This window comes from Maniola jurtina, chromosome 20 (assembly GCF_905333055.1).
Source record: "Maniola jurtina chromosome 20, ilManJurt1.1, whole genome shotgun sequence".
Lineage (NCBI taxonomy): Eukaryota > Metazoa > Arthropoda > Insecta > Lepidoptera > Nymphalidae > Maniola > Maniola jurtina.
In genome coordinates this window covers 10041431-10056390 of record NC_060048.1, presented here as the reverse complement: position 1 = coordinate 10056390, position 14960 = coordinate 10041431, and the positions used below count along the sequence as shown (strand labels likewise).

The window sequence follows — 14960 nt, the reverse complement described above, 5'->3', positions numbered from 1 at the left end:
TTATCTCAGCTAGTGACTAACTAACTGTTATAACTAGGATTTGTATCTAGGCAACTTTGCTAACCATCATACATATACATCAGTACTTATGGTCTTTACGTCCTCCTAAACTACTATCGATTTTCCTTCCTTTCTAATTCAGAATTTTAAGTTCCCTAGTCTTCGTAGACCCCACCTGGGTCATGCAATTTTATTTCTTTTGTCATTAAGGAATCTCAATTAATTGTAATCTTAAAACCCTTTACAGGATTGTCTCCTTCACTTACTCCATACAATCGTAGATCCATTCTCATTTAAATATTAAGCAACCAAAGTCTATGAAATTTTGCAGACATATTGTAGAAACTAAAATCTGTGCCTGTGGTGTTTTAGATTTCTCTAAAAATATGTAGTCTAACAGCAAGCGAAAATTGGATGGATGACAATTTATTTGATAGTTATAATATGCAGAATATCAAATCATCTGATGCCTAAATGAAAGGGGATAAGATGGTCATAGAGACATAGTGCATATTAGAAATGAGGAGCATAGACTGCAGAGGCGATAAAATTGATGCAAAACCACTTAAAACTACAAAGAAACAGCTTGGGGGAGTACAAAGATGGCATACTTGATTCAAAACACATCTCAAACATGCAGATAAGTCTTGCCAGCGTAACATGTGAATGCAGCCGGCTTCGGCCGTGGGAGCAGCGGTCTATTTACCGTTCGGTATACACAAAGGCGGGCGTACCTACTCGTAAATCATACGGTTGCGATGGGAGCAAAAACTGAACATTCAGTGTTCAACTGTAATTCGCCGCGCTTACTGGGAAGTGTGGTGTAATATTGCACCTACTTGCAAATGCGTGCCTTTGTTGAATTGTGCATTGACTTTGAAATGGAATTCAATATTATTGTGTTCTAAAATCGATTTGCATTCTAAAACTTAATTTGAAACGTTGGATAGAAGCACGCGCTACTCAGGCAGGCGAATACCAAGTTTGAGCCTCAATAGCTCAACGGTTGAGGAGCGGACTTAATACCGAAAGGTCGGCGGTTCAAACCCCACCCGTTGCACTATTGTTGTACCTACTCTTAGAACAAGCTTTACGTTTAGTTGGAGGGGAAAGGGGAATATTAATCATGTTTAGAACAACTAATATTCGTTAAAAAAAATCACTACCCATAGCACTAGGTACCCAAATAATTATAAATTCGAAAGTGTATTTGTTTGTTGGTTTATTGGATTGTCACGATCACGACGCAAGGGATCAAGAGATCGACGTAATTTTTTGCATACCTAGGTATAGTTAAAGACCTGTAGAGTGACATTTAACCCGGAAAATTAAACGCGCGACGTCACTGCCGTGCGTCGCGGCTGGTGAGAATATCGTGCGGGGCGCTAACGCGACGCGCAGTTCCGCTGCAGTGCAGTTCGAGTGCGTGGGCACCTTAAATCCACACGGACAAAGTCGCGGACATTATTTTGAAAACCTTAATCCGCGTGGATTTAGGTTGCGTGACATTTCTATCGCCCATACGTCCAGGATATCGTCGGTCCGTCCATCGCACCATGCTGAAGGGCGCTCCACACTACGATTAATTGTAAGCGGTCTCTACTCTAGACACGGCATTATTAATAAGGCTTATTTATTAGTTCTATATTATGTTCAGTTTGTAAATGCGTGTGGGATCAGCGTAGGTTGTTTTGAATAAGGTAATTCATAATTAAGTCGTGAAATATTCCATAAAAGAGGCAAGATCGATATCACCACCAATATTATAAACGCGAAAGTCTATTTGCTTGTTTATTTGTCCTCTAATCACGTCGGAATAAAAAAACCGGACTAAGATAAAAAACCGGCCAAGTGCGATAAATCAAAAACTATCATAGATAAAAATAAATAAAAATCTGTTTTAGAATGTATGCGTAAAGCCCTTTCATATGATACCCCACTTGGTATAGTTATCTTACTTTGAAAATTAAAACACATTTTAATTTTTTTTTAAATGATCTAACCACAAATTCGCGGTTTTCAGATTTATTCCTGTACTAGTGCTATAAGACCTACCTACCTGCCAAAATTCGTGATTCTAGGTCAACGGGAAGTACGCTATAGGTTTCTTGACAGACACGACGGACAGATGGACGGACAGATAGACGGACAGACAGACAAAGTGATCCTATAAGGGTTCCGTTTTTCCTTTTGAGGTACGGGACCCTAAAAATGCGAATGAAAATCTGTAAATACTTTGGCTACCTGTGCGAAGCTGGGGCGGGTCTGTAATAAATAAATATAATGAAACATAACTCATTGTATCTCGTGTTTTTATCTTACCCGCGGTAGATGCCACGCGTGGGGCCTACCGTTCGTTGACTGTATCAGAGAAAGTCGTTAATTAAGACCGGTGATTGGCTCGATTGTGTAACCCCATCGTATGGGATAAGCGTTTGATGGCTAATTTGGTTGTCTTTAGAAATAAAACGCATGGAAATCGCTGTTTTTACCAACTTCCAAAAAAGGAGGAGGTTCTCAATTCGTCGGAATCTTTTTTTTTATGTATGTTCCCTAATTACTCGAGAACCCCTGGACCGATTTGGAATTTTTTGTTTGAAAGGGTATACTGTGCAGGTGGTCCCATATAAATTTGGTGAAGATCTGATGAATATCTTCGGAGATGGAGAACAGAACTCCTCAATGGATAAGAGCAAATTGCTCGCGATCACTGTAATAGCTTAGTGAACAGTAGGGTTTTAACTGGGTATAGCATGTTATAGCACAGTGGGGCCACTAAAAATTGTGAATAAAAAAATTTCAAAAGAAAAATAAATCCGACTTCAAAAACAAAAAAAAAAAATTTTCTTTTTAGTGTTTGTGGTTTTTGAAGTCGGCTTTATTTTTCTTTTGTTTGCTCATTGTGCATCCCAAACATTGATGACAATACTATGGTTGGATATTAACTCGTAGAATCTGTGGGTTCAGCAGGAAAGTTGTAAATACATAGTTGCAATCGTTGCAGTAATCACTATTTTAGTCAATAGTCAGATTGGTAGAGAAGGTAGATCATCTATCTGATGAGTGCAGGCTAGGCTAGCCTCAGCTAGGTCAGCAGAATTAAAAAAATATCTATTTCTTAAAGAAAGTTTTAAATTGGACCTTTATATTTTAGTCGAATTCGATTGCAATCTTTTTTTGTGTCGCCAATTTGATCCCCATTCACATTTTGGTGGCAACCTGCGGGGTGCTTCGCTAACTCAGTGTCTAGACAATGAATGATAGCCACCGAGCTCATTTTTTAATCCATTTAAGGTTTTCTACAAAAAAATATTTTAATATTACCCAGTGAAGCAGCAATGTGGAACAAACCAACCTCAGTGGCTATCATTTAATGTAAGACACTGAGTTAGCGAATCACCTAGCTAGTGAAGTTCTTCGGAGATAGAAAACAGAGCGTTTCATGGAAAAACAGGGATTTATTATCTAATATGTAGAAAAATCAGAAGTACACTGGGTACTTAGTTAAAGAAAAAGTATATCATGTAAAATGTTGCCAAGACTCACAAGTTCATAATGCTTTCACTGTTAAAAAGTTATGAGATCTCTAGTAGAGCCAAGCCCCTAGCTGAGCTTAGAATTGTGCTGGCCATGGGACCTATCCCAAGTCCAAAGTATACAGCTCTTAAATGCTCTTGAGTATATCTCATTTATAACAATAAAGAACAAATAACTCTACTTACAAGCTCTGATTTTACAAACCCTAAATCTTGGTTAAAAAAGGACGGCTTGGCCGTTTAATGTTCGTGGTACTTTTATCTGATATGACATTTAAGCCCGGAATAGCTTGTGCGACAATCATGAAGTATAATAAAAATTAGTAATTGTCGAACAAACTATTCCTTATGACCTTAATATAATATGTTATGTCATGTAATAGTTTCACGAACATTAAACGGCCAAGCCGTACTTTTTTAACCAAGATTTAGGGTTTGTAAAATCAGAACTTGTAAGTAGAGTTATTTGTTCTTTATTGTTATAAATTAGATATACTCAAGAGCATTTAAGAGCTATATACTTTGGACTTGGGATAGGTCCCATGGCCAGCACAATTCTAAGCTCAGCTAGGGGCTTGGCTCTACTAGAGATCTCATAACTTTTTAACAGTGAAAGCATTATGAACTTGTGAGTCTTGGCAACATTTTACATGAAATGTTTTTGGTGGGATTTCATTTCTTTTTGGCAGGTGCCCTAGATTTTTTTTTTGGATCTATTTTTTGTAGGTACCTACATCATTTTCATGGCCCCCTCTCTATTGTTACCTCTTTTTTTAAAAGCTTTTATTCCACTTGCAATGTATGTAACTATGTTTTTTTGGGTGGAATCTTGCAACTCAATTTTAAAGCAGATACATATATCAGATTTCAGTCTTTTAGGACTTCAGGAAACACATTTTTTAAATGTACAGACTGGGAAAAGTTTATTTTCCTGTTGTTTGAATGAAATCCCTAGCCTACATACCAAATTTCAGTCTTCTAGGACTTAGGGAAGTACTTTAGAACTTTTGACTAGAGGGGTTTTGAATGGCAATAAATCTGAAACCATAACAGGTAGACAATTGATACTTGGTACGTTTGATAAGTCTGTCAAGGACATATTATTCTGAAAATATCAGCATTCTAGCGATAGACTTTACAAATAATTTGCTTCCCCCATACGTGGGAGTGGAGGGGGAAAATTTCGAATTTCTTAATTTTTATGTAGTTTGTATGCAATTTCTAGTGTACACACCAAATTTCAGTCTTTTAGGACTTCGGGAAGTACCCTAGAATTACAGACTAGAAGTTTTGACTGTCAATAAATCTGAAACTATAAAGGCTAGACAATTGATACTCAATGCGTTTAATAAATCTGCCCAGGACATCTTATCCTGAAAATATCAGCATTCTAGCGACAGAATTTACTGATTTGCTTCACCCATAAGAGGCGTAGAGGGGGGGCATTTCCAATTTCTTAATTTTCCTGTAGTTTGTAGTCAATTTCTAGTCTACATACCAAATTTCAGTCTTCTAGGACTTCGGGAAGTACCTTAGAGGTTTTGAGTAGAGGTTTTGATGATCATCAGTGAGGGACGAAATCGGCGTATTTTAGGTATCAATAAATCTGTAACCATAAAAGCTAGATATTTGATACTTGGTATATTTGGTAAATTTGCTGAGGACACCTTATACTGAAAATTTCAGCTTTCTAGCGTCTTCCAGACCGAAGTTATGACGGGTCGAAAATACGGCGAAACACTTCGAGAAAAAGGTACGTAGCGCCCCGGCCGCCGTTTGGCTCGTCTTGGCGGGGGCACTGCCGTGCCCCCTGATATCTTTGACCAAGAGGACGGAAGTTTTTTAATACTTTTAAAATATTAAACTATCTATGAATAATACCTAATAATTTATTTGTAGGCGCCTATCCATGACAAGTTCGCGCTTATTACGGTCATCTCAGATAGGTTATTCGGCTAATTTGATTGGACTTAATTTACGATTTTCAAATGTCATTAACAGGCCATTACTGAATTTGAATACGCATTAACATTAATTAATGAACAAAAATGGAATTAACTTGTAGGCATCAGCCGAATTAACATCACTAGCTTTTGCTGTTTTGCATATCCAGTTACATACTTAAACATATAAATTATCATCTTTTAGCAAGTGCCAGAAATAAAAAAACCCTAAACTAGATATTTACTGCGTTATACAATTATTTGCGAAGAAACTCAGACCTCAGTCAGTTTTCACTCAGCATTCACGTAACTCATTCTTCGTTGAAAACTTGCACTTACCTCTGATGAACATCCATCCTGTCCCACGAATGGCCAGATGTCTTCTCAACAACTCTCGGATACGGAAACTCTACTTCCGTGCCTCTTCGGACCACCAAACAAAAAAAAGTGCCAAATTGAGAAAAATCTCTCTCTTTTTGGAAGTTGATTAAAAATTTGAACTGAATTTATAACGCCAAAATCTGCCACACTGGCGTTGATAGTTTTGGGTTTGGGCCTTGGGGGTCCAGAAAGAGGCAGATTTTACCCAAAACTCATCTAGTATTCGACTGCACACATGACCTGCCCAGTTCCATCCAATTAAAGGGGATGTAAAGCGGATGTAAAGCGAAGCATAGCCAACAAAAGACAGTAGTCAAACGAAAGAATTTGCCCATCCAGAGTTTAGAAAAGGATTTTTTTAATACTCTTTTAGACGAAGAGTATAATCTATTTTATTTTATTTTTTATTCAGATACAAGTTAGCCCTTGGCAATCTCACCTGGTGGTAAGTGATGTTCCAGTCTAAGCCTTCCAGGTATGGCCCTTCTACACGGCATCGTACCGGAACGCTAAATCGCTTGGCGGCACGGCTCTGCCGGTAGACCTACGAGTTTTCCCAAAGTTAACCCATTATAAAACGAGACTTAAGAGGGGTCTATCCGTCACTCGCTCCATCAAACGTAGTTCCAATTTCATTTGAATACTAAGCAACCAAAGTCTATGAAATTTTGCAGACATATTCTCGAAACTAATTTCTATGCCTGTGGTTTTCCAGATTTCTGTTAAAATACTCGGTTTCAAAGTGACGCGGTCTTAAAAATTCACATACAAATCTTCGAGCCCCTATAATTTTAAAACTACATATTTTTAGAAAAATCTAAAACACTACAGGCACAGATATTAGTTTCTAGAATGTGTCTGCAAAATTTCATGTACTTTGGTTGCTTAGTTAATATTCAAATGAAATTGGACCTACGATTGTATGGAGTAAGTGACGGAGAGAGCCCTAAAACATTTAACGAGCATCTAAACAAGATACTTATTAGGGTTGTAAAAAGCAATGGGCCCTGTCATGTATACCGACGCAATAACATCGCTTATGATACAGGAATGCCGAGAAGAAATAATAGGAATTACGCGCCGAGGCATCTCGTTAAAGTACATTTGAATTACAAAATATTACACCTGTTGAATTAAATGCATTGCTTGTAACTTGTAACTTGCAGTGTTAGAGGCCGTTTTCATTCGATGCAGATTTCCGAGGACTCAGATTTAATTTGTAAATATATATTTTTTGCCTTTATTTTTATTGAAAATATTACAATAACACTTAAAGCTAGCCTTATCTAATGACAATACAAATCATGCTCGCGTGGAATGGTGCCAAGAATACTGGCAATTACTTATTACATAAAGTTACGAAATTAACGTTATTCATTCAAAGTCAAAGTCAAAATCATTTATTCAAAATAGGTACTATTGTACACCTTTTGTTTGTCTAATATGTTAAATTTCAAAGATGAAAATAAGTGGTGATAATTAATTACGTAAACTTAAAACTAAAGCTACGAGGGTTCCAAACGCGCCCAAGTCTGAGAAGAGCCTACCACAAACTCAGCCGGGTATTCTTTTATTTTTATTTTTTATTCAAGTCATTTTGTCAAGTTGAGCAATCTGTGGAACCGTTAGCGACCCAAAAAGATTCTGAAACTTTTTTTCGTTTCGTTGATGGATGTGCACAATTTTTTGTTACCAAGACGTAAGATCTCACACCTACAAAAAAGATTTTTATTTTAAAACATAACTTGATACTGCAAGCACGCTGCAAGCGTGTTACTGCAATCATAATGAGGGGCGTGTGGCCTAGTGACAACGCATCCCAAGTCGGTAAATTCAAGAAGGCTATGATTTATGAACATTTTGCGATAATAAGCTAATTATGAACGAAGTCGTAAAAAATCGTCCCATTTGAGAACTTCCGTGGCATGCTTTGCGATATACCCTATAGGTTTCCTTGACAGACACGACAGACTGACAGTCAGACAGTCAGTCTGACAACAAAGTGATCTTATAAGGGTTCCTTTTTTCCTTTTGAGGTAGGTACAGAACCCAAAAAAGGGGTTTAAACTTTATGTAGTCCACAAGGACGAAATCGCGGGCATATCTAAGCTATTTAAAAATAGACATGAAAACGGACCTTTATAAAACAAGCCATATAAATAAACAGCAGAATAAATGTAAGTGTGCAGGATTATTACTTAGTTGCTACGAAGCGGCGTCCTAACTTCCTGCTCGGAGGGATTATGCTTTCAAATGCCTCATATGTAGTTATAATGACTTTGGCATATAGAGACGTAAATATTGCATTTAATGCTACGCGGCGATCTTTGCTTTGGAAGAGAAAGCGAGTAGGAATAGGAGACGACTTTGAATAAATAGTTTTTGATAAAACGCCCACAAATAACAATTACAGTTTTTTTGTGCTTCTTCTCAGATCAGGGTGTGTTTGGAACCCTCGCAGTTTTAACTTGACGTGAATAATAAAGCAGTATTAAGCAGTGATAGCTTAGTCGGGGGGTCCGAGTTATCCTGGGCATCTCCGACCCACTTGCTTTAACTGTTTTACTTGCTAAGTAAGCGCCGATGGGTTCATGGTGATGATGATAAATTCGTTCTCTCAGTCCGTACTAACTAATCATAATTGTGAATTTTGATAGAAATGTGCGCTACTAGTTTTATAACTTCTGATTTGAAATTAATAAATGATTTAGTAAAGACAATCCATTATCTAATGAAATGTTAAATTCCTGTCATTAATCATCAAAATCTTACGCGGTAAATTTCGTTGTAAATGCGATAATCGACCGAAACGCAAAACGTAGGACGTGAATATAATTGACTGTTAATACCAAAGGCGCTGTTGTATACTTGATACTCGATAGGTAGAGAAGTTCTATGTAGGTACCTACTGCGTAGGTAGGTGGCAGCTATCGCGGCCACTACCACGGCCTAAAGAGATAGTTAATACAGTCGGTCGACAGATAATTCTAGACAGTACAGTCCTGCATGGTCACAGTAGCAAGACGGCGGAGGAATTATACCACAGGAATTATACCACAAGAATTATACCGACTAGGTATAACTCTTGGTATAATTCCTGTGGTATAATACTACTTCAATACTACTACAGAGCTCGACTCGAGAAAGCTGGCTAGTCCGCAAACATCACGAGCATCGTCTTACTTTATATTATTTACTAAAGAAATAAAGAAAAAAAATATATACTAGAACAATGAACCTAAAACTAAAAACCTTAAAAAATATAATATAATAACTAAAATAAATTATTAAAAGGAGTCCCTTTAAGCAAGGTTCTGAAGATACGAGTTCTGGCAGCGTTCCCCCTTTGAATAGCTAAACTAATTCTTTATCCGAGGTAGCTTCCAGCTCTTCGGTCTCCTGTGATGTCGATTAACTTTTTTGCTATTTCCTTAAAAAGCCTTATAGCGCTAGGACCCCACGGACCAAGGGTCTCGACACCGAATGGGACAAAAATCATATTCGGAGCTTAGACCCCTGTATTTGCATTTTTTGGCATTTTCAGCCGCTTCACAAGCCGCACCAGCTCTGTTGTTGGTTCCATGTATATGGGAAAGGGCCAGCGTGTCTTACTGTATTATATTGGTGCTGTGGTACTATTAGCTAAAAATGATCTTAGACTAGACTTAGCTAGAAATATTTCCGCTATTATCCGCTAGAACCAGATATATTTTACAGTGCAAAGTGCAGTTTGCATATTGCAGTCATGCAGGAAAAACAAGCAATACGCAACACCACCAAATCCTGCAAAACACTAACGATTCAAAAATTTCCATATTACAAATAAAATTATTCTTAGGTAAGTAAGTATAGCTACTACATATCCTATCGTTATAAGTAATAACTACCATTGCCAAGTCCCATAATGACTTATCAATAAATTGCAGAAGTAGTTGCATAGATCAATTGCCAACCATTAGTCGGCAATTAGAATATTAAATGCAAAATAATTAGGTATTTATTAAAACAATCATGTTCATTTGTTGTGGTAACATAAATCAAGTACCTTCTTACCTATAAGTAGGTATAAAGTATTCAAATTGAGTAGCTATTAGCAAATAGCAATCTGATAAAAAGAAAAAGAAATACTTATTATCTTTCTGAAATGAAACGATTGTCTGGAGTACATACATACCTACTACTGAGTATTCAAATTCAAATTCAATGGTTTATTCAATAAATAGTAGGTACAATATGTTGAAATAATGTCTGATGAGCCTTATACATAACTGGTGTTTGAATATTACCTTAAATTAAATTAAATTAAATACAAATAAAAGTCAAGACTAAAATATTAAGTAAAGAAAGACATACATTGACTTTACACAAGACTTTGATGACTTGACAAGACTTTATTGACTAACTGAAGGCTAAAGTAATGCCAAAAGTAAAGTGAATACGTACATTCAATCAATTAGCATTAACGGGAGTATGATTCTAGAAGATTACAGCACCGACAACGGCAAACAAAAACAGATCGCCATAGTTGTTCATTCGGCATACAAATCGGCAATTAACTGTGTTATTAGCAAAGAACACTGGAGATTTCTTATGAAGAATGCTTGAGGCAAAAACTGCGCGTGCGGCCCAAGAGTGGAAAGCGTAAAATGTACATGATGTATGATGTGTTTTGTATGAGATATTAGTTTACTGATGCTGAGTGACGTAAGTTGACCATGTGTGAAGATATGACATTATACCAGCTACCATTACCATTCACACCATCACCGGTAAATGGTCAGATTGGCCACAATTCAATTCAATTTATTCGTCAAGTTAAATTTAAATTAATTCATTATTAAGTATACAGGGTGTTTGGTAATTAGTATATAAAGACGACAAGTACCCATGCTACTTTGATCTGATAAATACAATGCTGAAGTATAATGACGAAATAAAGTTAAAAAAAAATCCATATAAAATTTAAATGAAAATCATGTCAAAGTTTTCATGAGCCTAACGTGCCCTAACTCACTGAGATCGTTGGCCATCTTTAGATAGGCCGAGGCAGACGATCACAGTGAGTTAGGGCACGTTAGGGTCATGAAAACTTGGACATAAAAAAAAATTAAAATTTTGTATGGAAATTTTTATAATTTTATTTCATCATTTTACTTCATCATTGTATTTATCAGATCAAAGTAGCATGGGTACGTGTCCTCATTATATACTAATTACCAAACACTATAGGATGTACCGGCTATGCTCACGTATTTAGTCTATGCAGGCCCGACTAGTTCAAACCCATCACGGGTTCTTTTTGAATTCCAGTAGTTACTTATTGATTAGTATGGGTCCTTAACTGATGTACTAGATGAAAATCAATTCTTTCTGCAGCGAACTAGTTGACAAAATGTATAAATAAAGGTTGCCTGGTAGAGATTGCTCCAAGCAATAAGGCCGCCTTTGCACACAATTGTTTTTTCTGTTTTCTTCTTTCTGTGTTGTGTTCCTTTACATGTGTGCAATAAAGTGTTCTATCTATCTATAAATGGAACAAATGTCTCTCCAATCTCCATATTGTAGTAAGTTTGATTTAGAGTCTAAAGTGCCTAAGTATACCTACCTATAAGTACCTATATAAGTAGTTACTTATATAAGTTTTATAATAGCAGTGATTATAGCCGCAATAAGAGCTGACACTTGCTCCTACATAGCTGTAAAGGTGGTAATAACGTGAACCCGTCGTACGTACTCCCAGGTCGCGCGATCTGCATATTAATCAAAACGGATATTGTTTTTATCGCGCCATTGTTCTCACTGTTATAATCAACTGCTATTCTTTTTAAACGTTCAACTCCAACCAAAAATGTGTTATGAACTCTATTGTTTTCACTTTTAAGTCTCTATTCATTTGCATCGACGCTTTCGACGCTGATTGATCTAAATTGATTAATGAGATGAATGTCCTTATTAGTACGGCATTGTGTTACGATATGACTAAGGTTACTTAATAATTGCAACAATTAGATGACAATTACCATTTTGATTTTGCTGTTCTTTGTTGACAGACAAAGAAGATCAATCTACCAGAAAAACTGTAGCTAAACTATTTAAATAAACTTAAAACATACAAGATAATTATGAAAAACTATCATGCAAGAAGTATTAAGTAAGTTTGACAAACATAACACCCCCGATAAGTGAAGTTTACAGTAACTAGAAAAGAGCTGATCACTTTCAAACGGCTGAACTGATTTTCTTGGATTATAGCTAAGAACACTCTCGATCAAGCTACCTTTCAAACAAAAAAAAAATTAAAATCGGTTCATTAGTTTAGGAGCTACGATGCCACAGACAGATACACAGATACACATGTCAAACTTATAACACCCCTCTTTTTGGGACGGGGGTTAATGGGGAAGAATGATCAATTTAATGTATTGAATTTAATTGAAAAAAAAAACTGTACCCATACCTATGTAGGTTGAAAATATATAAAAAAAAATCCTAAAAGAAAATTCAGAAACTAAACATACAAACAGTGTTTAGTAAATAATTAGTTACCTAGTAGATGAAAGTTTTCTGTTGCATCCTGTTACTTTCGAAACATGTAATAAATGAATCTCTCAGTAATATAAAAATTTAAATATTTCTTAAATAGAATCATAAATCAAACACAAGATTGTGTAATAACTAAATATAATAACTGATAGCGCAATCAAACACAAATTAAATTACATGTTACTAAAGTCTGTCATTATTATCACGTTAAAATGTTTTATCGTTGTCCCACAATAATTATCACACACTCACTTAATTATCATACGTATAGCTCACATTCTGAATACACCGAATTTACTGTCTCTGAATGGGGCATTCAAAGCAGTCGATAAACTAAGTCCTATTATTTTTCTTGTGTCTCTTGGAGCCACTATGCCATCGTCCCATAACCGAGCGGTACTAAAATATGGTCGACCTTCTTTTTCAAATGTAGCTTCCAATGGTGCTCTCACTTTCTTCTCATCTTCGTCAGTCCAAGTCTTCTTATCCCTTAAAGCCTTCTCTTTTGCGACTAATGATAAAACGGTAGCAGCTTGAGGCCCACCCATCACAGAGATCCTAGCATTAGGCCACATATAAAGGAAACTTGGGGAGTAAGCCCTTCCACACATTCCATAGTTGCCAGCTCCGAAGCTGCCACCTATTAAAATAGTTACTTTAGGTCCTTTAAAACAGCTCACAGCTGTTACCATTTTTGCGCCATTCTTAGCAATTCCACCTGCCTCGGCTTCTCTGCCAACCATAAAACCGGTGATATTTTGAAGAAACAGAAGCGGTATTTTACGAGCAGCACAGAGTTGTATGAAGTGCGAACCTTTTAAAGCGGCTTCTGATTGCAAAACACCATTATTGCCTATAACGCCCACAGGCTGACCATATATCGATGCAAATCCACACACTAATGTGTCTCCGTAAAGCTGTTTGAATTCGTGAAACCTACTCCCGTCTACTATTCTGGCAATTACTTCTCGGATATCGAAAGGTCTTTGAATGTTTGCGCCGACGATGCCATGCAACTCTTCGATGTCATGTAACGGCTCGTCAACTTTTAGTGGATTATTTCGGGCGCTTTTATCATTGTTCCAGTTCAGGTTAGCGACTACATTTCTAGCTAAATGTAAGGCGTGTTCGTCGTCTTGAGCGTAGTGATCCGTTACTCCAGATTGTCTGCAATGTAGATCAGCACCTCCTAAATCCTCAGCCGATACGGACTCTCCTGTGGCCGCTTTCACTAGTGGTGGGCTGGCTAGAAAAATTCTACCCTGGTTCTTAATAATTATACTTTCGTCCGACATACTGGGAATATAAGCACCTCCGGCGGTGCACGATCCCATCACTACAGATATTTGCGGGATGCCTTCTGCGGACATGTTCGCTTGGTTATAAAAAACTCGTCCACCATGCTCCCTGTCGGGGAAAACGTCCGCTTGAACTGGCAAATGAGCACCTCCGGAGTCGACGAGGTAAATGCACGGAAGCCGACACTCCTGTGCGATTGCCTGCGCGCGCAAATGCTTCTTCACCGTCATAGGAAAATAGGTCCCTCCTTTAACGGTAGCGTCGTTAGCAACGATCATGCAGTCCCGACCTTGAACTTTGCCGATAGCTGTAACTATGCCGGCGCACGGAACCTGACCTTTGTACATGTCGGTGGCGGCCAACGTGCTCAATTCTAAAACGTCGCTTCCTTCGTCCACTAACCGGTTAATCCTGTCTCTCACGAGCAATTTTCCTCTCGCCGTGTGCCTCTTTACCGCCTCTTCGGGTCCGCCTTTGATAGCGTCATTTGTTTTCTGCCGAAGCTCCTCTACCAGTTCGTCCATTTTAGCTTTATTTTCTTGGTAGTATGGGTCACTTTTGTTCGGCTCGCTTCCTATCACTGTGGCATAGCTGTACCGCCGGCATTGGGCATTCAATCGTCGTATTCCTCTTACTAGATTTAACATTTTCACTTTATAAATTACACATTTATACACGACCGACCGACGAGTTTGCTGTGGACTACTGACGATAACGTATACCGTTATCAAAGCGATTAAATACGAAAACAAATTTCGTCGTATAGTTTGACCCAGACATACAATTTTCGCTTCGCTCAAAGACTGACAAAGTGAGGGAGCGAGAGTAGTTAGATAAGACACACTGCCGCGAGCGAAAGCGAGATAGCGAAACAAGATGCCGATAAGTCATTGTTTACGTGAGTATCGGTCCTTATGAGTTCGGCCTGTTCCAAGTCGAGGTGATTTTTTGCATTTACTAAATAATTTTACGATTAAAACGTAAAATCTATGTCCTGCCACCATGGTGTCTTGTTCAGTGAGCGAATGTGACGTTACAAGACGTTATAATCCGCGTAAATACACGTTTCACAGGTAATTACTGATTATTTATACTAATTGTTTATAATCATTATTTCATCATTTGTTGTTTGAAAATTAGGCAAAATAGCTATTGGAAGCTTAGATGATAGGTTTCCCTTAAGACTTATCATCAAATTACATTGCTAAATGAAGAATTTTTGGATATTTTGTGTAAAATTTAAAAACGTTTGTTTACG

General features: G+C 37.4%; 2 protein-coding genes across 5 annotated transcripts in view; one reads left to right on the top strand and one right to left on the bottom strand.

Moving 5' to 3' along the window:
* LOC123875644 (hillarin) overlaps nucleotides 1-14960 on the top strand; it is a 67465-nt gene that overhangs the window by 35872 nt on the left and 16633 nt on the right. The window lies entirely within an intron of this gene.
* On the bottom strand, nucleotides 12525-14470 carry LOC123875650 (probable methylcrotonoyl-CoA carboxylase beta chain, mitochondrial). The gene has a single exon (XM_045921603.1). The coding sequence runs from the start codon at nucleotides 14347-14349 to the stop codon at nucleotides 12676-12678; it is 1674 nt and encodes a 557-aa protein (XP_045777559.1). The 5' UTR covers nucleotides 14350-14470; the 3' UTR covers nucleotides 12525-12675.

Bases quoted from the DNA above. Each gene is read 5' to 3' on its own strand.
- LOC123875650 (XM_045921603.1), bottom strand. From the start codon at position 14,349: ATGTTAAATCTAGTAAGAGGAATACGACGATTGAATGCCCAATGCCGG.